General features: G+C 51.9%; 1 protein-coding gene across 1 annotated transcript; it reads left to right on the forward strand.

Moving 5' to 3' along the window:
- The first annotated feature begins 4,504 nt into the window (after positions 1–4,504).
- Positions 4,505–18,520, forward strand: NPR1 (natriuretic peptide receptor 1). The gene is made up of 22 exons (XM_063104752.1): positions 4,505–5,573; positions 6,294–6,493; positions 6,915–7,028; positions 7,448–7,583; positions 7,920–8,011; positions 8,711–8,846; positions 9,063–9,147; positions 9,963–10,083; positions 10,800–10,874; positions 11,040–11,117; positions 11,560–11,664; positions 11,932–12,003; positions 12,117–12,273; positions 12,527–12,682; positions 12,944–13,112; positions 13,882–14,028; positions 14,122–14,245; positions 14,582–14,650; positions 14,947–15,121; positions 15,378–15,476; positions 17,188–17,279; positions 17,438–18,520. The coding sequence occupies exons 1-22, from the start codon at positions 4,838–4,840 to the stop codon at positions 17,498–17,500; spliced, it is 3,201 nt and encodes a 1,066-aa protein (XP_062960822.1). The 5' UTR covers positions 4,505–4,837; the 3' UTR covers positions 17,501–18,520.
- Positions 18,521–19,445: the final 925 nt, after the last annotated feature.

Below are 19,445 nucleotides of genomic sequence, written 5' to 3' on the forward strand. Positions count from 1 at the left end.
GTGAGAACATGTGGTATTTCTCTTCCTGTGCCTGACTCGTTTCACTTAATATAATTCTGTATTTGCATTTAAATCAATCCTATCACTAAGTGCTTTTGTCATTCCTGTAGTCCTTTCCTCACTCTCCTTGCCATCTTTTGCATGTTTTATTATTCCTCCTCCTCCCAGCCCCTGTTAATTGGACGTTATGTACTCTTCTTCTACCCCTTTAGTGGTTACCCTAACATGCATCCTTGATTTAGAAAAGTCTAATTTTTACCGTCCTCATGAAAAATGCAGAAATAATTTAATTCCATTTATCACTATTACTCCCTCCAGAATTATACTCTATCGTTGTTGTGTTTTTAAATACTTCATTGATATATAATTTACTACAGCATTACACACAGATCTTAACTGTAAATGTGTTCCATCCATGTAACCACCACCCAGATTAAAATAAAGAACATTTTTGTCACCTCAGAAAGTTCACTCCTACCCTTTTGCCCTTCCCACAGAGGCAATTACTATTCTGTTAATATTCTATTACCATACATTAGTTTTGTCTGTTCTTGAACTTCACATGAATGGACTTATACTGTATGTGTGTTCTTTTGTCTGGCTTCTTTTGCATCACACGTTTCAAGATTCTTCCATGTTTTTGCACTTATCAGCAATCTGTTATTTTTTAAATTCATGAGTAGCGTTCAGTTGTAGAAATATACCAGTTTATTTATCCATTCTCCTGTTGAATTCAGGACCTACAACTCGCTGAGACACACTCAAATATATTTGGGTTGTTTCCAGTTGGAGCCATTAGATTAGAACTAAGATTTCTTGTACTCAGATGTATTCATTTCTCTTGGGTAGGTGTTGGTGTATTTGTATACAGACTTTAAATTCTGTATACATCTTAAATCCCACAAAACATTGATGCTTTTTCATTAAGTTAATTGTCATTTAGATTAACCATTTAGGTTTGCCATTTTTAAAAATGCTCTTTATTCCTTCCTTCATCTCCAGTCTTCCATCTGGAATAATATTCCTTCTGCTTGAGTATTTAAGTGCCCCTCTGCTGGTGGCTAACTCTTGGTTTTTGGTTTTTCTGGATATGTCTTTATTTCACCTTTGTTTTTGAAACAAGGTGTATATGTAATTCTCTGGTTATGGAATTCTAGGTTAGAAGTTATTTTATTTCTAGTATTTACAATATTATTCTACTGTTTATGGCTACCATTTTTGCTGTGGGGGAAAAAATAGTTGTCAAACTAATTGTTGCTCCTTTGAAGTTAATGAAACTTCTTTTTTCTGACTATTTTAAAGAGTTCATCCTTGACTTAAGTTTCCTGCAGTTTCACTCTGAAGGGTCCAGATATGGATTTTTTTCTTTTTTTTGGTGGCTGGCTGGTGTGGAAACCTTTGACCTTCATGTTATAACACCACACTCTAATTGACTGAGCTAACCAGCCAGACCTGGTTATATTTGGTTTGGGTTTGCTTTTTTTTTACATCTACCTTGAGGCTTGTTGAGCTTCTTGAATCCATGGCTTGAGTTCTATCATCCATTTTGTAAATTTCTCAGCCGTTATCTCTTCAAGTATTGTTTTTATCTATTATTTCCCTCCTTCTGGGACTCCAAATAAAGATGTGTTAGACTTTCTCCCAGTATCCTCTTTGTCTCTTACCCTCTCTTTTATGTTTTTCATTCCTTTTTATCAGTGCTTCATTCTGGGTAGTTTCTTCTGTCCTTTCTTCCAATTCATTACTCACTCCTCTCTTGAGTCTAACCTGCTGATAAACCTATCAATTTGTTCTTCATTTTGGTTTTTGAACATTTGGGGTCTGGATTTTCTATTTATGTCTGGTTTACCCTACTCTCAGGTTTCCCCTAGTAGTGCAGCCTTTTGGAACAGAACCCTAAGGAACCCTAACCCCAAACAGGAAGGTAGTTTACCAGGATCTCACCTTTGGGGACATTTGGGCTTCAGTGTTTTGTTGTTGTTGTTGTTTGTTTGTTTGTTTGTTTTTAAAGATGACCGGCAAGGGTATCTCAACCCTTGGCATGGTGTTGTCAGCACCGCATTCTCCCAAGTGAGCCACGGGCCGGCCCTGGGCTTCAATTTTTGTCTCATTAGCTCCACACAGCCTATTTTCTGCCACCAATTCCAGATCAGCAAATGATCCCAGGGCAAAGGCAGCTCTACTGCTGGCCTCACCTCTTTGTTTTCCTGTCTTTCATGATCTCACATTTATGTATCCTCACTCTCTTTTTAGTTCTTTGATTTTTTAAAAAGTATCTTATCCAGTGCTCACTTGGGAGAGTGTGGTGCTGACTACACCAAGTCAAAGGTTAAGATCCCCTTACTGGTCATCTTTAAAAAAATAAAATAAAAAGTGTCTTATCCAGCATTTTTAGTTGTCTGCAGTTTGATGGTTAGTTTACCATTATTGAGAGGAGCTCAATTACTACACTATATTTCTAGTCCAGTCTTCTGAACTCCAGCTGCACAAAACCAGAGGCCTATTGAACACCTCCACTTGGGTATCTATAGACACCAAACTCAATAAACTAAAATTATCATCCTCCCAAAACCTTCTTTAGCTTCTCAGCTAATGGGGTCAATCTCACCTAGACTGTCTTTCCTTACCAAAGTCCAATTGATTCTACTTACAAAACATTTCCCCATCTCCTATCTATATACCTCTGTAACCTCTGGAGCCCTCCCCTGCCCCCCACCCCATTACAAGACAAAGATATTATGCCTGTCACGTGAAAGTTTTAATGACCACTGCCCTCTTTCCTGCCTCTTCTCCTCAGTCATTTCTACATGCATACACCTTACATCCTAGATCAGGGTTGAAAACACAACTCCAAGAAAATAATGCACCTGAGTGAAGCAAGGTGGGTAGAAACCATGATGAAGTAATGGATATTTGTCCCAGCCGATTGTTCATGGAGGGATGCAGGACCTATATTATCAGCTTTTGAAATATTCCAAGAAAAGTCAGAAATCCAAATATTCATGTACCATCTCCTGATTTTTAAGTGTGGGCAATTTAATAAAACATATAGGAGGGAATGCAAGCTAAACAAAGCATGCCTGCCCTCTGAAGTTGGTCCATGGGCCACTATTTGCTCTAGAGAATAAGAATATTCAAAAGTCTCCTAAAATTCCATATATAGGAACTATACTTTAGTATTTTGCTCTCTCTAAACAGAATACCTTTCTCAGCCTTCTACCCTTGTTGAATCTCTTTGGAGATTTTGCTGGCCTCAATCCAGACAGAATTAATAGCCCTCATGTGGGCCCCTTAGCAATTTATCCATGTCTCTGTTGTAGTGCTTAATGCATAATGCATTATGGCTATTTGTCCCAAATGGAGCTCCTCAAAGGCACAGACTATATGTGTTCATCTTTATGCCTTTAGCACCTAGCGGGTGCTTGCTTGACCCACAAAAGGCCCTCTGGAAATGTTTGCTGAACTGAAGTTTGCGAATCATATGTCCTGCTTAGGCACAGAGTTGGAGAGATTGGGGCCGGAATACCGTCAATGACGCCTGCTGACCATTTGAGGGCAGACTGATTCTACATTGGTCTGGGCCAGGGGGCCGCCGTCAAATGCCCAAACCTTTTCCCCAATTTACGCCTCTAATGATCATTTCCAGCACCATCACCCATCGCCACCAGAGACCCCATTTTAACAATCCCTCTCAACACAAAACAAACACACACTCACGTTCCAGGAGCAGTCGGGAGGTCACACCTCTTTTCCCCCCAGTACCTACCCGCGCTCCGCACCCCCCACTCCCACCCCGCCTGCAACCATACGGGAACTAAAGAGTTAATTCCGCCCTGCAACCTGGTCCCTTTTCTCGGCTAATCCACACAATCTGGAAGTTGGTGGGGAGGAGAGGGACGGAGAACCGTAAATGCACTAGGTAAAGAGGACTTGGCTCGCCTTATACTTTAAATCCTTTTCCAGAAACCCGTCACCCTTTCGCCCCACCCCAAGATACACATAGCCACACACTCACACCTTTTCTTGCCAAAATCCTTAACCAGCACATCTTTTCCTTCTTCCCCAGAGTACCAGGTAGGAGGGGAGGGACGAGGTGGGGCTCCAGCGACGCCCAGCTGCTTCAGCATGCATCTCTTCTCCGCCCTCCTTCCAACCCGCGAGGGCGCGCCGAGAAGCGGGAAGAGGGTCTACGCGGAGAGCGCGCGGCTGGGGGGCGGGAGAGCCCGAGACTTCGGGGCGGGGAAGAAGGAGTTAAAGATCCAGGACTGGCTCTTCTGACACCGAGTCTGGGAGGGGAAGCAGCCGGGAGGGAGGGTTCGGAGCTTGGCTCGGGTCCTCCTCGGTCCCCCCCGGATAGCCGGAGCCTTGGGCCGGTCAGACGCCCCTTCTGGCACACCCTGGGGCAGGCGCTCGCGCACGTCTACAAACACTCACACTCCCTGGCGCGCCCTCTCCCATCCTTCTCCCCGGAGCGCTCGCTCGCGCTCTTTTTCTTTCTCACACACACCCACACACACGCACACACACTCTGTCGCTCACACTGCGGTTCTCTCCTGTCCGGCGCTCTCCTCCTCGCGCCCACCTGCTCCGCGGAGCCTTCCTCGCACGCCTCAGTCACGCGCCCGCACCCGGCACGCCTGCCCACCGCGCGCCCCTGGCGATCTTGGCCCTGACCGTCGCAGCTTCGGAGGGCAGCGTGCCCCGGGGTTAACGCCCCCGCCCCGCTCCTGCGCCTTCCCACAAGGGCGCACCTGACGCCTGGGACGGGCCGCTGAGCCCGAGGGGCCCGAGGAGGCCATAGTGAGAGCGCTCGCCCGCCGCGGTGCCCGCTGAGGCCATGCCGGGCCCCCAGGGCCCCGCCGGCGCCCGCCTGCGCCTGCGCCTGCTCCTGCTCCTGCTCCTGCCGCCGCCACTGCTGCTGCTGCTGCTGCTCCGCGCCAGCCACGCGGGCAACCTAACGGTAGCCGTGGTGCTGCCACTGGCCAACACCTCGTACCCGTGGTCGTGGGCGCGCGTGGGACCGGCTGTGGAGCTGGCCCTGGCCCAGGTGAAGGCGCGGCCCGACTTGCTCCCCGGCTGGACGGTCCGCACGGTGCTCGGCAGCAGCGAGAACGCGCTGGGCGTCTGCTCCGACACCGCCGCGCCCCTGGCCGCGGTGGACCTCAAGTGGGAGCACAGCCCCGCCGTGTTCCTGGGCCCGGGCTGCGTGTACGCGGCCGCCCCCGTGGGGCGCTTCACAGCGCACTGGCGGGTGCCGCTGCTGACAGCCGGCGCCCCCGCGCTGGGCTTCGGGGCCAAGGACGAGTACGCGCTGACCACCCGCGCGGGGCCCAGTCACGCCAAGCTGGGCGACTTCGTGGCGGCGCTGCACCGACGGCTGGGCTGGGAGCGCCAGGCGCTCGTGCTCTACGCCTATCGGCCCGGCGACGACCAGCCCTGCTTCTTCGTAGTGGAGGGGCTGTACATGCGGGTCCGCGACCACCTCAACATCACCGTGGACCACCTGGAGTTCGCCGAGGGCGACCAGGACTACTACACCAAGCTGCTGCGGACCGTGCGGCGCAAAGGCCGAGGTGAGTGGCGGGCACGCCCGGTCCCGCGGCGTTGCCCCACGGCCTTTTATTTGACCCATGGAAGGCACCCGACTTCCCTCTCTTCGCCTCCGGGCCTCCTTCCTACTTCTCGCCTCTCTGCATTATTTCATTCTCGTTTCAGCCTCCCTCCTTTCTTCCCCTACCCTCCTTCCCGATCTCTTCACGTCCCTACCCTCTCGCCTCCCCTTCGCACCGGTTCCTGTGGAGTTAACAGGAGGGAGGGAGAAAATGCCTGCGCCACCCTAGCCCTTCCTACCTCCCCACCTGAGATCCGCTCTCTCCCCTTACCCCATTTTCTCTCTTCCCTACAGTCTTCTCCCTTCCTCCATCCTCTCTTCCCATTGCTCCCACACACACCCCTCCCCATCCCCTCTGCAGCTGTCCCCTTCTCCTCTCCCTTTCCCTCTCTCTCCCCTCCTGGCCCGACCTTCCCCACCTTTAGCTCCACTCTCCCCCTCTCCTTATCTCTGCTCCTTTCCCCTCTTCCCTCCCACCTCTCTCCTACCCTTCATCTTTCGACTGTCACAGCCTAGACTAAGCCAAGAGTTGTCACTTAACTACTACAGGGTCTCTTACACCCCCCCCATCTCTAAACTTCCTCCTCTGGGTGCCCCAGCTTCCTGCTGGTGTCGTCCCTCACCCCTTCTCTCTTCTCAAGGACCTAGGCTTCTCTCTCTCTGACTCCTCTTTCCTCTCCAGTTATCTACATCTGCAGCTCACCAGATGCCTTCAGAACCCTGATGCTTCTGGCCCTGGAAGCTGGCCTGAGTGGGGAGGACTATGTTTTCTTCCACCTGGACATCTTTGGGCAAAGCCTGCAAGGTGCACAGGGCCTTGCTCCCCACAGGCCCTGGGAGAGAAGGGATGGGCAGGACATCAGTGCCCGCCAGGCCTTTCAGGTGAGTGTCCAGGTTTGAAGCCCAAGCTGCGGGACTCTGACCTGGTGGGCACTGTGTCCCTCAGTGTCTGAAATGATTCCAGAAAAGAGGTTGTTGATGTTCACAGGGAGTTAGGCAATGAAGGGCAGAGGGCTGGGGCAAGGTATATACAGAGGGGCAGGGGCTAAAAAGATATGAGAATGAGCTTGAGGTTACTAATTAAAGTGCCATAGACTGGACAGGACTTGGAGAGGCCATCCCACTGGATCCCATGCTTTGGAGCAGGGCATGCATGCTTTCATGCAGGACATAGGGTCCAGTTTCACCTTGAGATAAGAGATGCAGCTCTGGGAGGTGAGCTCACAGACGAATGGGGCTCTACAGTACTGGGAGGACTGGAGTCAGCTCCCAACTCTCCCTTCTCTATTGACCCTTTCCTCAGGCTGCCAAAATCATTACATATAAAGAACCGGATAATCTTGAGTATTTGGAATTTCTGAAGCAGCTAAAACACTTGGCCCACGAGCAGTTCAACTTCACCATGGAGGATGGCCTGGTAGGAGGGAGTCCTGGGACCCTCCAGTGTGGACCTCCAGCCCCCATTCTATGACCCTCTGCCAGTGTCCATCCTGTTTTCCCAGCCATCCCAGATTTCCCAGGTCACCCCTTCTCTCCTGTCCCGTTGTTTCCAATCTCTCCTGATGATGGAGGGGGACACTGGCAAGTTCAACCTGTGAGACTCAGGTCCTCATCAGTAAATGAGGATGATGCATCCTGCCCTATCTGCATAGCAGGATTCAGAAAGCAGTGCTATATGGAGGGCATCTTTAAGTAGTAGAATCTCTATGTGAAGCGGGGTTGTTATTTTCTCCCCTCCTCTTCCAAGCTCCCAGTGCCTCCTGTTTCCTCCCCATCAGCACCCCACTCTGTGCCCTCCACACATCCCACCCAGCCTAGCTCTGCTCTCCCTTGCAGGTGAACACCATCCCAGCATCCTTCCATGATGGGCTCCTGCTCTATGTGCAGGCAGTGACAGAGACTCTAGCACATGGGGGAACTGTCACCGATGGAGAAGACATCACCCAGCGGATGTGGAACCGAAGCTTCCAAGGTCAGGGCTTGGAGGTGGCTGGAATGGGCTGCCTTGGGGAGTCCTAGGTGCCCCAGCAGGAGGCCATGAGAACCTGTAGCTGGCAGCCCACACCGATATTTTTCTGTCTTCTGTAAGGAACCAACGCAGCTTGCTTCAGGCCCTACTTCTCTCTGAAGTGCCCAACCTCAATCATTTCTGCTGCCAAAAAGTCTGTCCCTTTGACTTTATATTATTCTGTACTTATATATGTTTGGAGGCAAGGCAGAGGAGATCAGGGACACAGAGATGAATGAAGTAGGGCATCCCTGGACTTTCATTCTCTCAAAACACAGCCCTTTTCTTCCATGCTCCCAGGTGTGACAGGATACCTGAAAATTGACAGCAGTGGAGATCGGGAGACTGACTTCTCCCTCTGGGATATGGATTCTGAGACTGGTGCCTTCAGGGTAAGTTCGTGTGCCAAGAAGCCAGTGCCAACTTGGAATGACATCTCACCCTTCTACTTCCCCACACAGCCTTGCCAGGACATCCGTTTATTCTGTAGTCACCCTACCATGCCCAGTTACATATAAGATCCCTGTATAAAAGAGACCCAGCTCCAGTCTAGGGGAGCAACTGGAATGATAAGCACTCACAGGCATCACCCTTAGGGAACCCCATGTCTGAGGAGGGAATACAGCTCTGTTCTCAGGGAGCTCCTAAGGTAGGCAGGACCCCCTCCCAGCACAGACAGGCTGACTCAGGGCCGAGAGGAATGCCTATCACACAGCTATAAGTGCAGAGGGGACAGGAAGGAATTGAGGCCAGAGGCATCAAGGATCAGATCATCCAGGGTTAGGCCTGGGATTGTGGACTGAGGCAAACACTACCTTTTCCTGTTTTCTCTGTGCTTCAACCAGGATTATGAACTCCCTGAGTGTAGGGGTGAGATCCTCTGTAGAGATTTCTTTAGAAAACCCTTGAGTAGTTTTCAAGTTTTTACACTTTAATAACATAGGCATAGGCAGCAGGGGCTTGGTAAATGGTTAACAACCCAGATGTAGGCCCTGGAAGCAGAGATAGGTAGGTGGGAGGCAGGACTGCCCCACCAGACAAGAGGTGTTCTCCCAGGTTCTTGCCTGCCCATCACTCCTGCTCTCCCGTAGGTTGTACTGAACTACAATGGGACTTCCCAAGAGCTGGTGGCTGTGTCAGGGCACAAACTGAACTGGCCCCTGGGGTACCCTCCTCCTGACATCCCCAAATGTGGCTTTGACGACGAGGACCCAGCCTGCAACCAAGGTGACTGGCCCTGGCCTTCCAGGCCTCCATTCTGAAGATGCTGCTTCCTTCCTCCCAAGGGGAATCAGATAGGTGCCCCTCTCCCACACAGAGAAAGAGACTCCTGCCTTTTTCTTCCCTTCATGCATCATCCCAGTTCACCAGTTAACTATCAAAAGGTTCTTCGTGCTGTCTAACCCAAATCTCTCTTGCCACAACTCGGACTCTCTCCTGCAGACCACTTTTCCACCCTGGAGGTACTGGCTTTGGTGGGCAGCCTCTCTCTCATCAGCATTCTGATTGTCTCCTTCTTCATATACAGGTGAGCTGTGGGATGCGGGTGGTGAGTGAGGCTGGGGAGACCTGGAGAACCATTAGCAGAGGAGGCAGGAACCCCAAGGGTAGGGAAGAGAATGGAAGGGACAGCAGGGAAAGACCCAGGGAGATGGGGGAGAAAAGAGACTAAAAAGCCTTAGGACATAGAGAAGAGAGAGGAAGAGAATAGGGCGGGAGGAGAGGGGACAGGAATAGGAATGACCAGGGGGGTCGGGCATATCACAGAAGGAGCAGAGAAGTTGGAGAGTAACATCACAGGGGTGTAGATTCCTCCTGCCGGCCAGACGGGAAGCAGTGGTTCAAGACCTTCAGGATTGGGCCCATATTAGTTGAGCAGGAATGATGAGCCCTGCTGTGTACTGGGGCCAAACTTCATTCTTATAATAGATAAGAATGAAATAGATATTGAAGCCCCTGATTTCCAAATGAGGACGCTGAGGTGACTACCAAGGTCCCCAGTGGGGGAGAATTTCACCCAGGCCTCCTAACTCAGCCCAAAGGATAGAATTCCGGGCCGGCCCGTGGCTCACTCGGGAGAGTGCAGTGCTGATAACACCAAGGCCCCGGGTTCGGATCCCATATACGGATGGCCGGTTCGCTCACTGGCTGAGCGTGGTGCTGACAACACCAAGTCAAGGGTTAAGATCCCCTTACCGGTCATCTTTAAAAAAAAAAAAAAAAAAAAAAAGGATAGAATTCCCCCATCCAGTGTGGTCCCAGGGCTCTGAGGAGGGGCTGCTGAGCCCCCCACTCTGAGCCAGGGGCTCAGACACGGCCTCAGAGGTAGGCTTCATGCCCCAGGAAGATGCAGCTGGAGAAGGAGCTGGCCTCAGAGCTGTGGCGAGTGCGCTGGGAGGACATACAACCCAGTAGCCTTGAGAGGCACCTCCGGAGTGCGGGCAGCCGGCTGACCCTGAGTGGGGTAAGAATGCTGGTGTTTGTGGGGGTGGGGGTAGTGGAGGAGATCTGGGGACCCGGGGCCAGTGCTTGAAGGGTAGGGTAGAGAGCAAGGTTCTAGTCCCAGCCCTCCCTTCACTTGCTATGTGATCTTGAGCGAGTCACGTTCCCTCTCTGAGACTGTCTCAGATGATGATTACAGCTATCAAGCCTCGCTCACAGGGCTCTTTCAAAGGTCAAAGAAGATAGTGTTTAAAAAACATTTTTAGGGCTGGCCCCATGGCTCACTCAGGAGAGTGCGGTGCTGGGAGCGCCAAGGCTGCAGGTTCGGATCCTATATAGGGATGGCCTGTGCGCTCACTGGCTGAGCGTGGTGCAGACCAAACCGTGCCGAGCATTGCAATCCCCTTACCGGTCAAAAAAAAACCACATTTTTTAAAAAAGTGAATAAGAAGGGCCAAGCCCGTAGCGCACTTGGGAGAGTGCGGCGCTGGGAGCGCGGCGATGCTTCCGCCGCGGGTTCGGATCCTATATAGGAATGGCCGGTGCACTCACTGGCTGAGTGCCGGTCACGAAAAAGACAAAAAAAAAAAAAAAGTGAATAAGAAGAGGATTTCATTATGCGGAATGCAAAGGAGGGGACACAAAGATAAGGCAGGGAAATAAAGCCCAGATCTCAAGCAAATAGGATGCAGCCTGGGCACATGGGCTCACCATCCCTCCTGCTCTCCATCCCTTCAGAGAGGCTCCAATTACGGCTCCCTGCTAACCACAGAGGGCCAATTCCAAGTCTTTGCCAAGACAGCATACTATAAGGTGGGCCTGGGGCAGAACCACTGGTCCTCAGGACTGGGGCAGGGGTATGATCTGATGGAGGACTGGGGGAGGGCCCTGGGGCAGGAGTGGGCTATTGAGAGCAGTTGGAGTTCCCAAGGCACCTGGCTCTGCTCCTCACAGTGACAGTCTCCATTCCTTGCTCAGGGCAACCTCGTGGCTGTGAAACATGTGAACCGTAAACGCATTGAGCTGACACGAAAAGTCCTGTTTGAACTGAAGCATGTAATGTGGGGGGGGTGAGGCAATGGCCTGGAGAAGGGTCCCACGGGCCACAAGGGAGGTTGGCCAACAGAACTGGTTATGCAGGGACCTCAGGGTATCCCAAGAAAGGGTAGGGACTATAGCCCTGGGATGAGCCCTTGCATCTTGTGGGTGGAAGTAGGGATCATAAGATGGGAGAACGGATCACTGGAGGAAAGTCTTTGAGGGGCCATACATGATGTCCCCAGGGGGTGAGGGCTTAGGAGGCACAGAGAGTAGGGAGCAGATCTGGGGGAGGGCGGGCTAAAAAACATGGGTGGGAATCACCAGGGATGGTCCTAGCCATGTCTGCAAAAAACAAATAGGGAGGTCAGAGGAAGAGCGAGAGGTCCCTGAGGCTAATGGGCAACCCGGTGAGGAGCAAAGACTCTGGCAGACTCCTGATATTGGCTCCCACCTGCAGATGCGGGATGTGCAGAATGAACACCTGACCAGGTTTGTGGGTGCCTGCACTGACCCCCCCAACATCTGTATCCTCACAGAGTACTGTCCCCGTGGGAGCCTGCAGGTGAGAGGGACAAGCGGGTGTCAGGAAACCTGGATTCTGGTCCTGGCTCTGCCCCTGACTAGCCATATGACCCCAGGGAAACCTCTCCCTTGTTCTGACCTTTTGATCCCATGTCTGTAAAATGGGAGTGGGGGGAGGGCACTGGCACTGAAGTAAATCCAAAGTTTTGTCTCATTTTACCAGTTTATGTCAGTAGGATCCCTGTACCCTCCTTCCACTCCCGGGGGCATCTGCAGGGTACAGGTCTGACTCTCACTGCCCCAGCAGGACATTCTAGAGAATGAGAGCATCACCCTGGACTGGATGTTCCGGTACTCCCTCACCAATGACATCGTCAAGGTGGGCCCAGAGGAGCCCATTGCACGTGGGGGGAGGGGCCAAGCATGCTTCTCCTCTGCCATGGTTGTAAGTCCCACTCGTGCCCAAGACCTCTGCCTCCCCAAATTTCCCAGGGCATGCTGTTTCTACACAATGGGGCCATTTGCTCCCATGGGAACCTCAAGTCATCCAACTGTGTGGTAGATGGGCGGTTTGTGCTCAAGATCACCGACTACGGGCTGGAGAGCTTCAGGGACCCCGGGCCAGAGCAAGGACACACCCTCTATGCCAGTGAGCCCCATCTCTTGACCCCTAACACCCACCCCAGCACAGCCCAATAGGGAGCCTGGAGCTTGGCCTCTAATGGGCTTGCCTTTCCTGACTCCAGGCTCAATTCATTCATCACTCAAAACAGATCAGACTAAGTGGTCTCTTCTAGCTCTAACACTGTGTATGAAGTCTCCAGATCAATTCCAGCCACGTCCTTATTTTCCCCTCAGCTTTGGGGGCCCTCACCCTGTGACTCCTGGCCTCTGACCCACAGAAAAGTTGTGGACAGCCCCTGAGCTCCTTAGAATGGCTTCACCCCCTGCTCGAGGCTCCCAGGCTGGTGACGTGTATAGCTTTGGGATCATCCTTCAAGAGATTGCACTGAGGAATGGCGTCTTCCACGTGGAAGGTTTGGACCTCAGCCCCAAAGGTGAGAGGACCACGCTTACCCCCACCCCTTCCATAGTCTCTGCTAACCCCAGCCCTTGGAGGCACCACCACACCTTCCTTCTGGAATGGGCTCAGCCACCACCCTCTTCTCCACTGCTGCCAGTGACCAGTCCCCTGCCCAGCTCTCCCACTGCAGGCCCTGGTCCTGGACTGTCCCAACCCACCCCACGTGGTTGCCCCCAGTCTCTCACTAGGCCCTTGGCTGACCCCACCCCTCAGCCCCTTTCCCCCCACAATACAGAGATCATTGAGCGTGTGACTCGGGGTGAGCAGCCCCCCTTCCGGCCTTCCCTGGCCCTGCAGAGTCACCTGGAGGATCTGGGGAACCTGATGCAGCGGTGCTGGGCTGAGGACCCACAGGAGCGGCCACCCTTCCAGCAGATCCGCCTGATGCTGCGCAAGTTTAACAGGTCACTGGTATTAGCCATGGATCCCCCAGCCTCCCCCCACCACAGCCACCATACACCCCACACTTATGTCTTATCCCTGCAGTGGCTGAGGGAGCCCACTCACACTCTCCCCATGCACAGCCCACTCCAGCCCATCACAGCCTCACAGCCCTCTTTGCACATACCATACGACTCAGCTGTCCCCACAGTCCCTTACCATTCATACCTCTTTCCTCCATCAACATCAACACCCCACGCCCTTCCTGCCCACTCCCCCACACTGGCCCCTAGACTTTTCAGCAGTGTGCAGAGTAAACAGGCACACACCCCTGCACTCCCACTCCTTCCCCTCTAGCCTCTTGGCTCTCAACGGGAGCCCCTACCCCAGCCCTTTGATCTCCCTTTCCTGGTGTGCCCCCTGGGGTCCGCACACACCCCTCTGCTGCCTGTGTACCCATCACTTTGTCCTGAACTGATCTTTGTCCCTCTCCACCTCCTGCCAACTCACTTGTGTTCAAAAAAGACAAACAAGGTATCGATATGTCTGAAGCTTCATACTAGACCCTGGGGTCTCAGAGATGAATTGAACTTTCTTTCTACCCTTTTCCCCTGCTCACCATTATCATGCTGTGCGCTCAACCTTGACCCTCTCCAGGCACCCCACTGCAGTTGGTGGGGGGGCTGATAGTCAGCCTGGGTAGGGTGAGTGCCTGGGGCTGGGGGGTCTTCCAGGTAGGACCACGGAGATCCTCCCTCACCACCCCCACCTTTGCCACCCCCTGGCCCTCAGGGAGAACAGCAGCAACATCCTGGACAACCTGCTGTCCCGCATGGAGCAGTATGCCAACAACCTGGAGGAGCTGGTGGAGGAGCGGACCCAGGCATACTTAGAGGAAAAGCGCAAGGCCGAAGCCCTGCTCTACCAGATTCTGCCTCAGTGAGTGCCTGTGTCTGGGGAGCCACTCACACACACAGCCACTGTCCTGGCCCCACCTCACCCTCTGATCCTGCATCTGCCCTCACCCCTCAGCTCAGTGGCTGAGCAGCTGAAGCGTGGTGAGACAGTCCAGGCCGAAGCCTTTGACAGCGTTACCATCTACTTCAGTGACATTGTGGGTTTCACAGCCCTGTCAGCAGAGAGCACACCGATGCAGGTAAGCCAGGGCTCAGCCATGGGTTCAGACCAGGCAGGTCCGTGTGGCTTAGCATTTCCATCCATCAGGCCTGCCTTCTGGTTCCACTCTTCCCATCCAACCCCAGGTGGGGGGCCCTTACTCCCATCCCTCTTGGCTTCTCTTCTTTTTTTTTAAAGATGACTGGTAAGGGAATCTTAACCCTTGACTTGGTGTTGTCAGCACCACACTCTCCCAAGTGAGCGAACTGGCCATCCCTATATAGGGATCCACACCCGTGGCCTTGGTGTTATCAGCACCACACTCTACCAAGTGAGCCACGGGCTGGCCCTTCTCTGGGCTTCTCTTCTTTTCCAGGTGGTGACCCTGCTCAATGACCTGTACACTTGCTTTGATGCTGTCATAGACAACTTTGATGTGTACAAGGTGAGGGTGGGAGAAGGAATGGGAAAGAGCAGACAGACAAGGACAGAGTCGGGAAAAGGTGAGGAGGAGGCAGAATGACATGGAGTCTTAAGAGAGGGCAGTAAGGGACATGGACAGAGACAGTGACACAGGGAAACCAGGAACAGGCAGAGAAACCGTGCGGGATGGGGGATGATTAAAGACAGCATCAAGTGGAGCAGGAACAAGAGGACAGACAGTGAGCACGGTGTGAGGGGCGGCCCAGGGAAGAGACAGTTCCAGCCCTCATGTCGTGCACCCTCTTGCCGCCTGCACAGGTGGAGACGATCGGCGACGCCTACATGGTGGTGTCCGGCCTTCCGGTGCGGAATGGGCGGCTCCACGCCCGTGAGGTGGCCCGCATGGCCCTGGCGCTGCTGGACGCTGTGCACTCCTTCCGCATTCGCCACCGGCCCCAGGAGCAGCTGCGCTTGCGCATCGGCATCCACACAGGTGTGGCCGCCAAGGGCACAGGGAAGGGAGACTTGTTCAGAGGCCCAGGCCCTCACCTCATTCTCTCTCCCCACCCCCATCACTCACACACACGCACACGCACACACACACACACACACACACACACACACACACACGCACACACTCGCACACAGTTGGATCTCAGGTTCCACCTCCTGCCTCTCCTAGAGCTCCACCCCGATCCCTCCCACCTACCTCGCTTAACACCTTTCTCTCCCTCTCTTGCGTCTCCCAGGACCTGTGTGTGCTGGCGTGGTAGGGCTGAAGATGCCCCGTTACTGTCTCTTTGGGGACACAGTTAACACAGCCTCAAGAATGGAGTCCAACGGGGAAGGTAGGGTGCCTCACCTAGAGGGAATAGGAAGGGCAGGGTAGCCAAGGAAAGGCCACCCTCTGGGCAGCTTGTGCCTGCCGGATCCCTATTCCAGCTCCAGCCCTCTCTCCTCCCTTCTCAGAATTTCCTTCTCATAATTGTTCAACCCGGACACATCACCTTGAGTCTAATGAGAGATTCAGGTTCCTGCTGCCCCCTCTTGCCAAATGATTTAAAAGTATTTCTCAAGCAATGTTCAACAGTTCCCATCAGGAATCTCACCTGTAGGGGCCCTCTGCTCTGCCAACTGCCTTGGGTATGAATCTCAGCTCCACAGCTAGCTGTGTGTCAATGTGCTATACCTCTCTGAGCCTTGGTTTTCCTTATCTGTAAAATGAGAATAAAATATCTTTCTCACAGGGGTTATGTGAGAAAGCCATATAAAATGCCAGACATTCAACTTTTCTGAGCTTCAGCTGTTTATCTGTAAAATGATGCTTATCTCAGGGTTGCAAAAAACTTAGCACAACTCATGGCACCCAATGGGTACCCAATAAATGCTTGCTGTCACCCTTTGGTCTTTCTTCCTGTTTATCTTCTATTCTCTTGCTGTATTCAACAAAGTTCAATTCAGTAAACGTTTATTGAGTAGTCACCGTGAGTGACTTGGGATACTAAGATGACCCAGACCCAGAGTTAGCTAGGGAGTCCCTGTGGACTCCATCCAAACTTCATGGTAAGAGAAGCCCTGGGGGTTCCGAAGGGTCTTGATCAGCAAATATTTCCTGGGCACTGTGTTTGGGGCTGTCGGGGTAGGAGAGAATCTCTCACTGAGGTCCAGTCATGAAGGAGCACATTCTCAGAAGTGGTTCAATGAAATGAGGCCTCTGTGATGCAGACCCCAGAAGAAAGAGGGACATGAGTTCAGAGAGTGGTCAAAGAAAGAGTGTGGGAATACTGGGCCCCACTCCATCATTGACCCCTCAGCAGCTTGGGCAGATCTCCTGCCCTAGGTCTCAGTTCCTCAGCCATAAATTGAGGGTATTGAGTTAAATAACAGCAATAGCAACAATTTATATGATGCTTCTTATGTGCCATATTCTGTTTAAATACTTTATGAATGTTAAATTTAATCCTTACAACCAGGTTCTGAGATGGGTACTGTCACTATCAGCCTTTTACAGATCAGGAAAATGAGACACAGCATTTAGATTACTTACCCAAGCAAGTGTCTGAGCTGGGATTCAGAGTGAGGTGGAACAGGATCCAATGAGAGCTCCTCACCAGTACATTGCACTGTCTCTCTGGAGCCCAGTGACACCCCAGAGCCATGCTCTCCAATCGGACTTTCTGTAGCCATGAAAATGTTCTGTAATCTGTGTAGTCCAATATGGTAGCCTCTAGTCACATGTGGCTATTGATCATTTGACATGGGACTAGTGCAATTGAAACTCTGAATTTTAACTGTACTTCATTTTAATTTAAATTTAAACAGGAACATGTGAGTAGTGGCTACCATACTGGACAACACAGCTCCAGAGTTCTAAAGGAGAGGCCAAAGTGATCACACACTACATGGAGAGGATGGGACTCAATTAGTAGGCTTCCTGGGCCAAAGGGAGGGAGGGAAGGGAGGGCAGCTGTCCACTCTCAGTCCCTGACCACTTCTGCCTCCACTCTCCTGCTCCCATCTCCTGCATGCCTCACCTTCCCTTCTCCCCTATCCTGCCAGCCCTGAAGATCCACTTGTCTTCTGAGACCAAGACTGTCCTGGAGGAGTTTGGTGGTTTCGAGCTGGAGCTTCGAGGGGATGTAGAAATGAAGGTAGAGAAGGAAGACCCTACCCTCACTGCCCGTTGGGGTCCCAGAGGGGGTTATCCTTCTCAAGCAACCAATGCCACTCCCATCCCTAGGCCTTCATCTGATTTGGGAAAATGAATGTGCCATTCCCCACCCCAACATCCCCTTCTTTTTCTCTCCAGGGCAAAGGCAAGGTTCGGACCTACTGGCTTCTGGGGGAGCGGGGCAGTAGCACCCGAGGCTGACCTGCCTCCCCTCCTGTCCCTCCACACCTCCCTTCCTTGTGCCAGAGGTGACAGAGAGGTGCCAGGCCTCAGCCTCACCTACAGCAGCCCCACCGTTGCCGAAGGATCGGAGAAGTGGTTTGAACAGCTCAGGGTGCCGACCCCAGTGGAGATACCAGATGTGACCTCTCAGAGAGGACTGGTGTGGGGAAAACTCAGAGCTTATGGGACTGGGTTAAAGCACAGTCATGCTCAGTGGCACACATGTAGGCAGGCACACGACCCCACTCTCCATCCTGACTCAGTCCAGACTGGGATGTGGATTCCTGATCCTCCTCTCCCTCTCCCCATGCCCTCTTCCCTCTACTTTGCTACACTGTGACTTTTATTGGGAGGGGAAAGAACCACCTGAGGGAGAATATGAAAAGAGACAAAGAGACTCTAGGTGAATCAAGGGGGTGGGGAAGTCCACATCTGGGCCTAGCCCACAAGGGTCACAAACACTCCATCCCCACCCACCGCCTCCACCCAATGGTGGACACAGCGTATAGGGGAAGAGGGGCGGCGTGGAGGGGCTGCAGGCCTGCATGCCTGGCTTCTGCTGTGAGCAGAGGCCATTAAAATCTTGCTTCCAGTGACACCTTCTCTTCTTGAGGGAAAGAGGGTTGCCGGAAAACACAGCCATGTTCTCCATCCTCTATTTCAAGTAACACTTGATTCTCAAGCTGGGAATGCAAGTTCTGAAAAGGCTGAGTTCATCTTCAACTTTGAGGAGACCATGTAACAAACAGCCTATGAATCACCCAGCAATACTGAAACTTTTGGTCTAAGGACTCATTTACACGCTTAAGAATTTTGTTGTTGTTGTTGTTGTTGTTGGTTGGTGGGTCCAAACCCTTGACCTAGATGTTACCAGCACCACTCTCTCCCAAGTGAGCTGACTGGCCAGCCCCCCTAACAATTATTAAAGGCCCCAAAGAGCTTTTGTTTATGTGGGTTATATCTATTAAGGTTCACCATATTATATCTAGTGATGTTCACTGTATTAGAAATTAAAACAAATCCTTATTTATTAACACATGTAAGATGATAATAATAAACCCATTACATGTTAATAATTTTTTACTGTCTTATCAAGGACATTCTTAAGAGAAACTGGCTTTTTCAATGTGTGGTAGTGAAGAATACAGTTACTTGTTTGGTGCCACTGCCTTCATTTATGCTAAGGCGCCAGCAGTTTTATCCCTGTTGCTTTTGCACTTCTGATGCAAGCGCCAATAACCAAAAAGGCAAATAATGTATCGGTATTATTATGAAAATTCTTTGACCTCATCTATTCCCTGAAAGAGTCTTGGGGACTCCCAGGATCTGTGGACCACACTTTGAGAACGGCTACATTACCTAATGGCTGGCTCACAGTAGGAATGATACAAGGGGTCTTTAAAAAGTTCATGGAAAGGTTTGTGTTATCTTTTTTGTTGTTGCTATAGCTGCAATAAGATTGTATTATATTTCAGTTCTATTTTCAAAGTTTTTCCATAAATTTTTTGAAGTACCCTTAATTAGTGTGGACTGAATGGAGAAGACTGGGAGCCAGGAAGGAGGGTGGGGTGGGAACATATGGATCTGCTTTTAACTCAGTTGAGATTTGGGGATTGTCCTCCTTTCCCTCCATTCCTCGTGTCACTGTAGACAAATGTGAGTGATAGTTTGCAAAATGCCTCTCAGCTGGGCTAAGGTCCCTCCTTTCCCTGCTCCAGCTACCCACCCCACCCCCATCCTAGGCAGGCAGGAATGCGGGGGAGAGGTGGCTGCAGCTTCACCTCCCCCATGGGGAAGGAAAGTGCCAGACATTTCTTCAGTACCATCCATCAAGTGCAGACAGGCCCTTCCCCCTCCCTCCCTAAGCCTCTTCCTGGAGTCCCCACCCAATGGAGGGCCTTGGAGGTAGGGGTGGGCTACCTAG

Source organism: Cynocephalus volans, chromosome 8 (assembly GCF_027409185.1).
Source record: "Cynocephalus volans isolate mCynVol1 chromosome 8, mCynVol1.pri, whole genome shotgun sequence".
Classification (NCBI taxonomy): domain Eukaryota; kingdom Metazoa; phylum Chordata; class Mammalia; order Dermoptera; family Cynocephalidae; genus Cynocephalus; species Cynocephalus volans.

What these genes read in the sequence shown, in the direction of transcription:
- NPR1 (XM_063104752.1), top strand. Translation starts at nt 4,838, where the DNA reads ATGCCGGGCCCCCAGGGCCCCGCCGGCGCCCGCCTGCGCCTGCGCCTG. An exon ending in GGACCCAGCCTGCAACCAAG is followed by an intron (nt 8,847 to 9,062) that starts GTGACTGGCCCT and finishes TCTCTCCTGCAG; the next exon opens with ACCACTTTTCCACCCTGGAG. An exon ending in AGGACACACCCTCTATGCCA is followed by an intron (nt 12,274 to 12,526) that starts GTGAGCCCCATC and finishes TCTGACCCACAG; the next exon opens with AAAAGTTGTGGACAGCCCCT.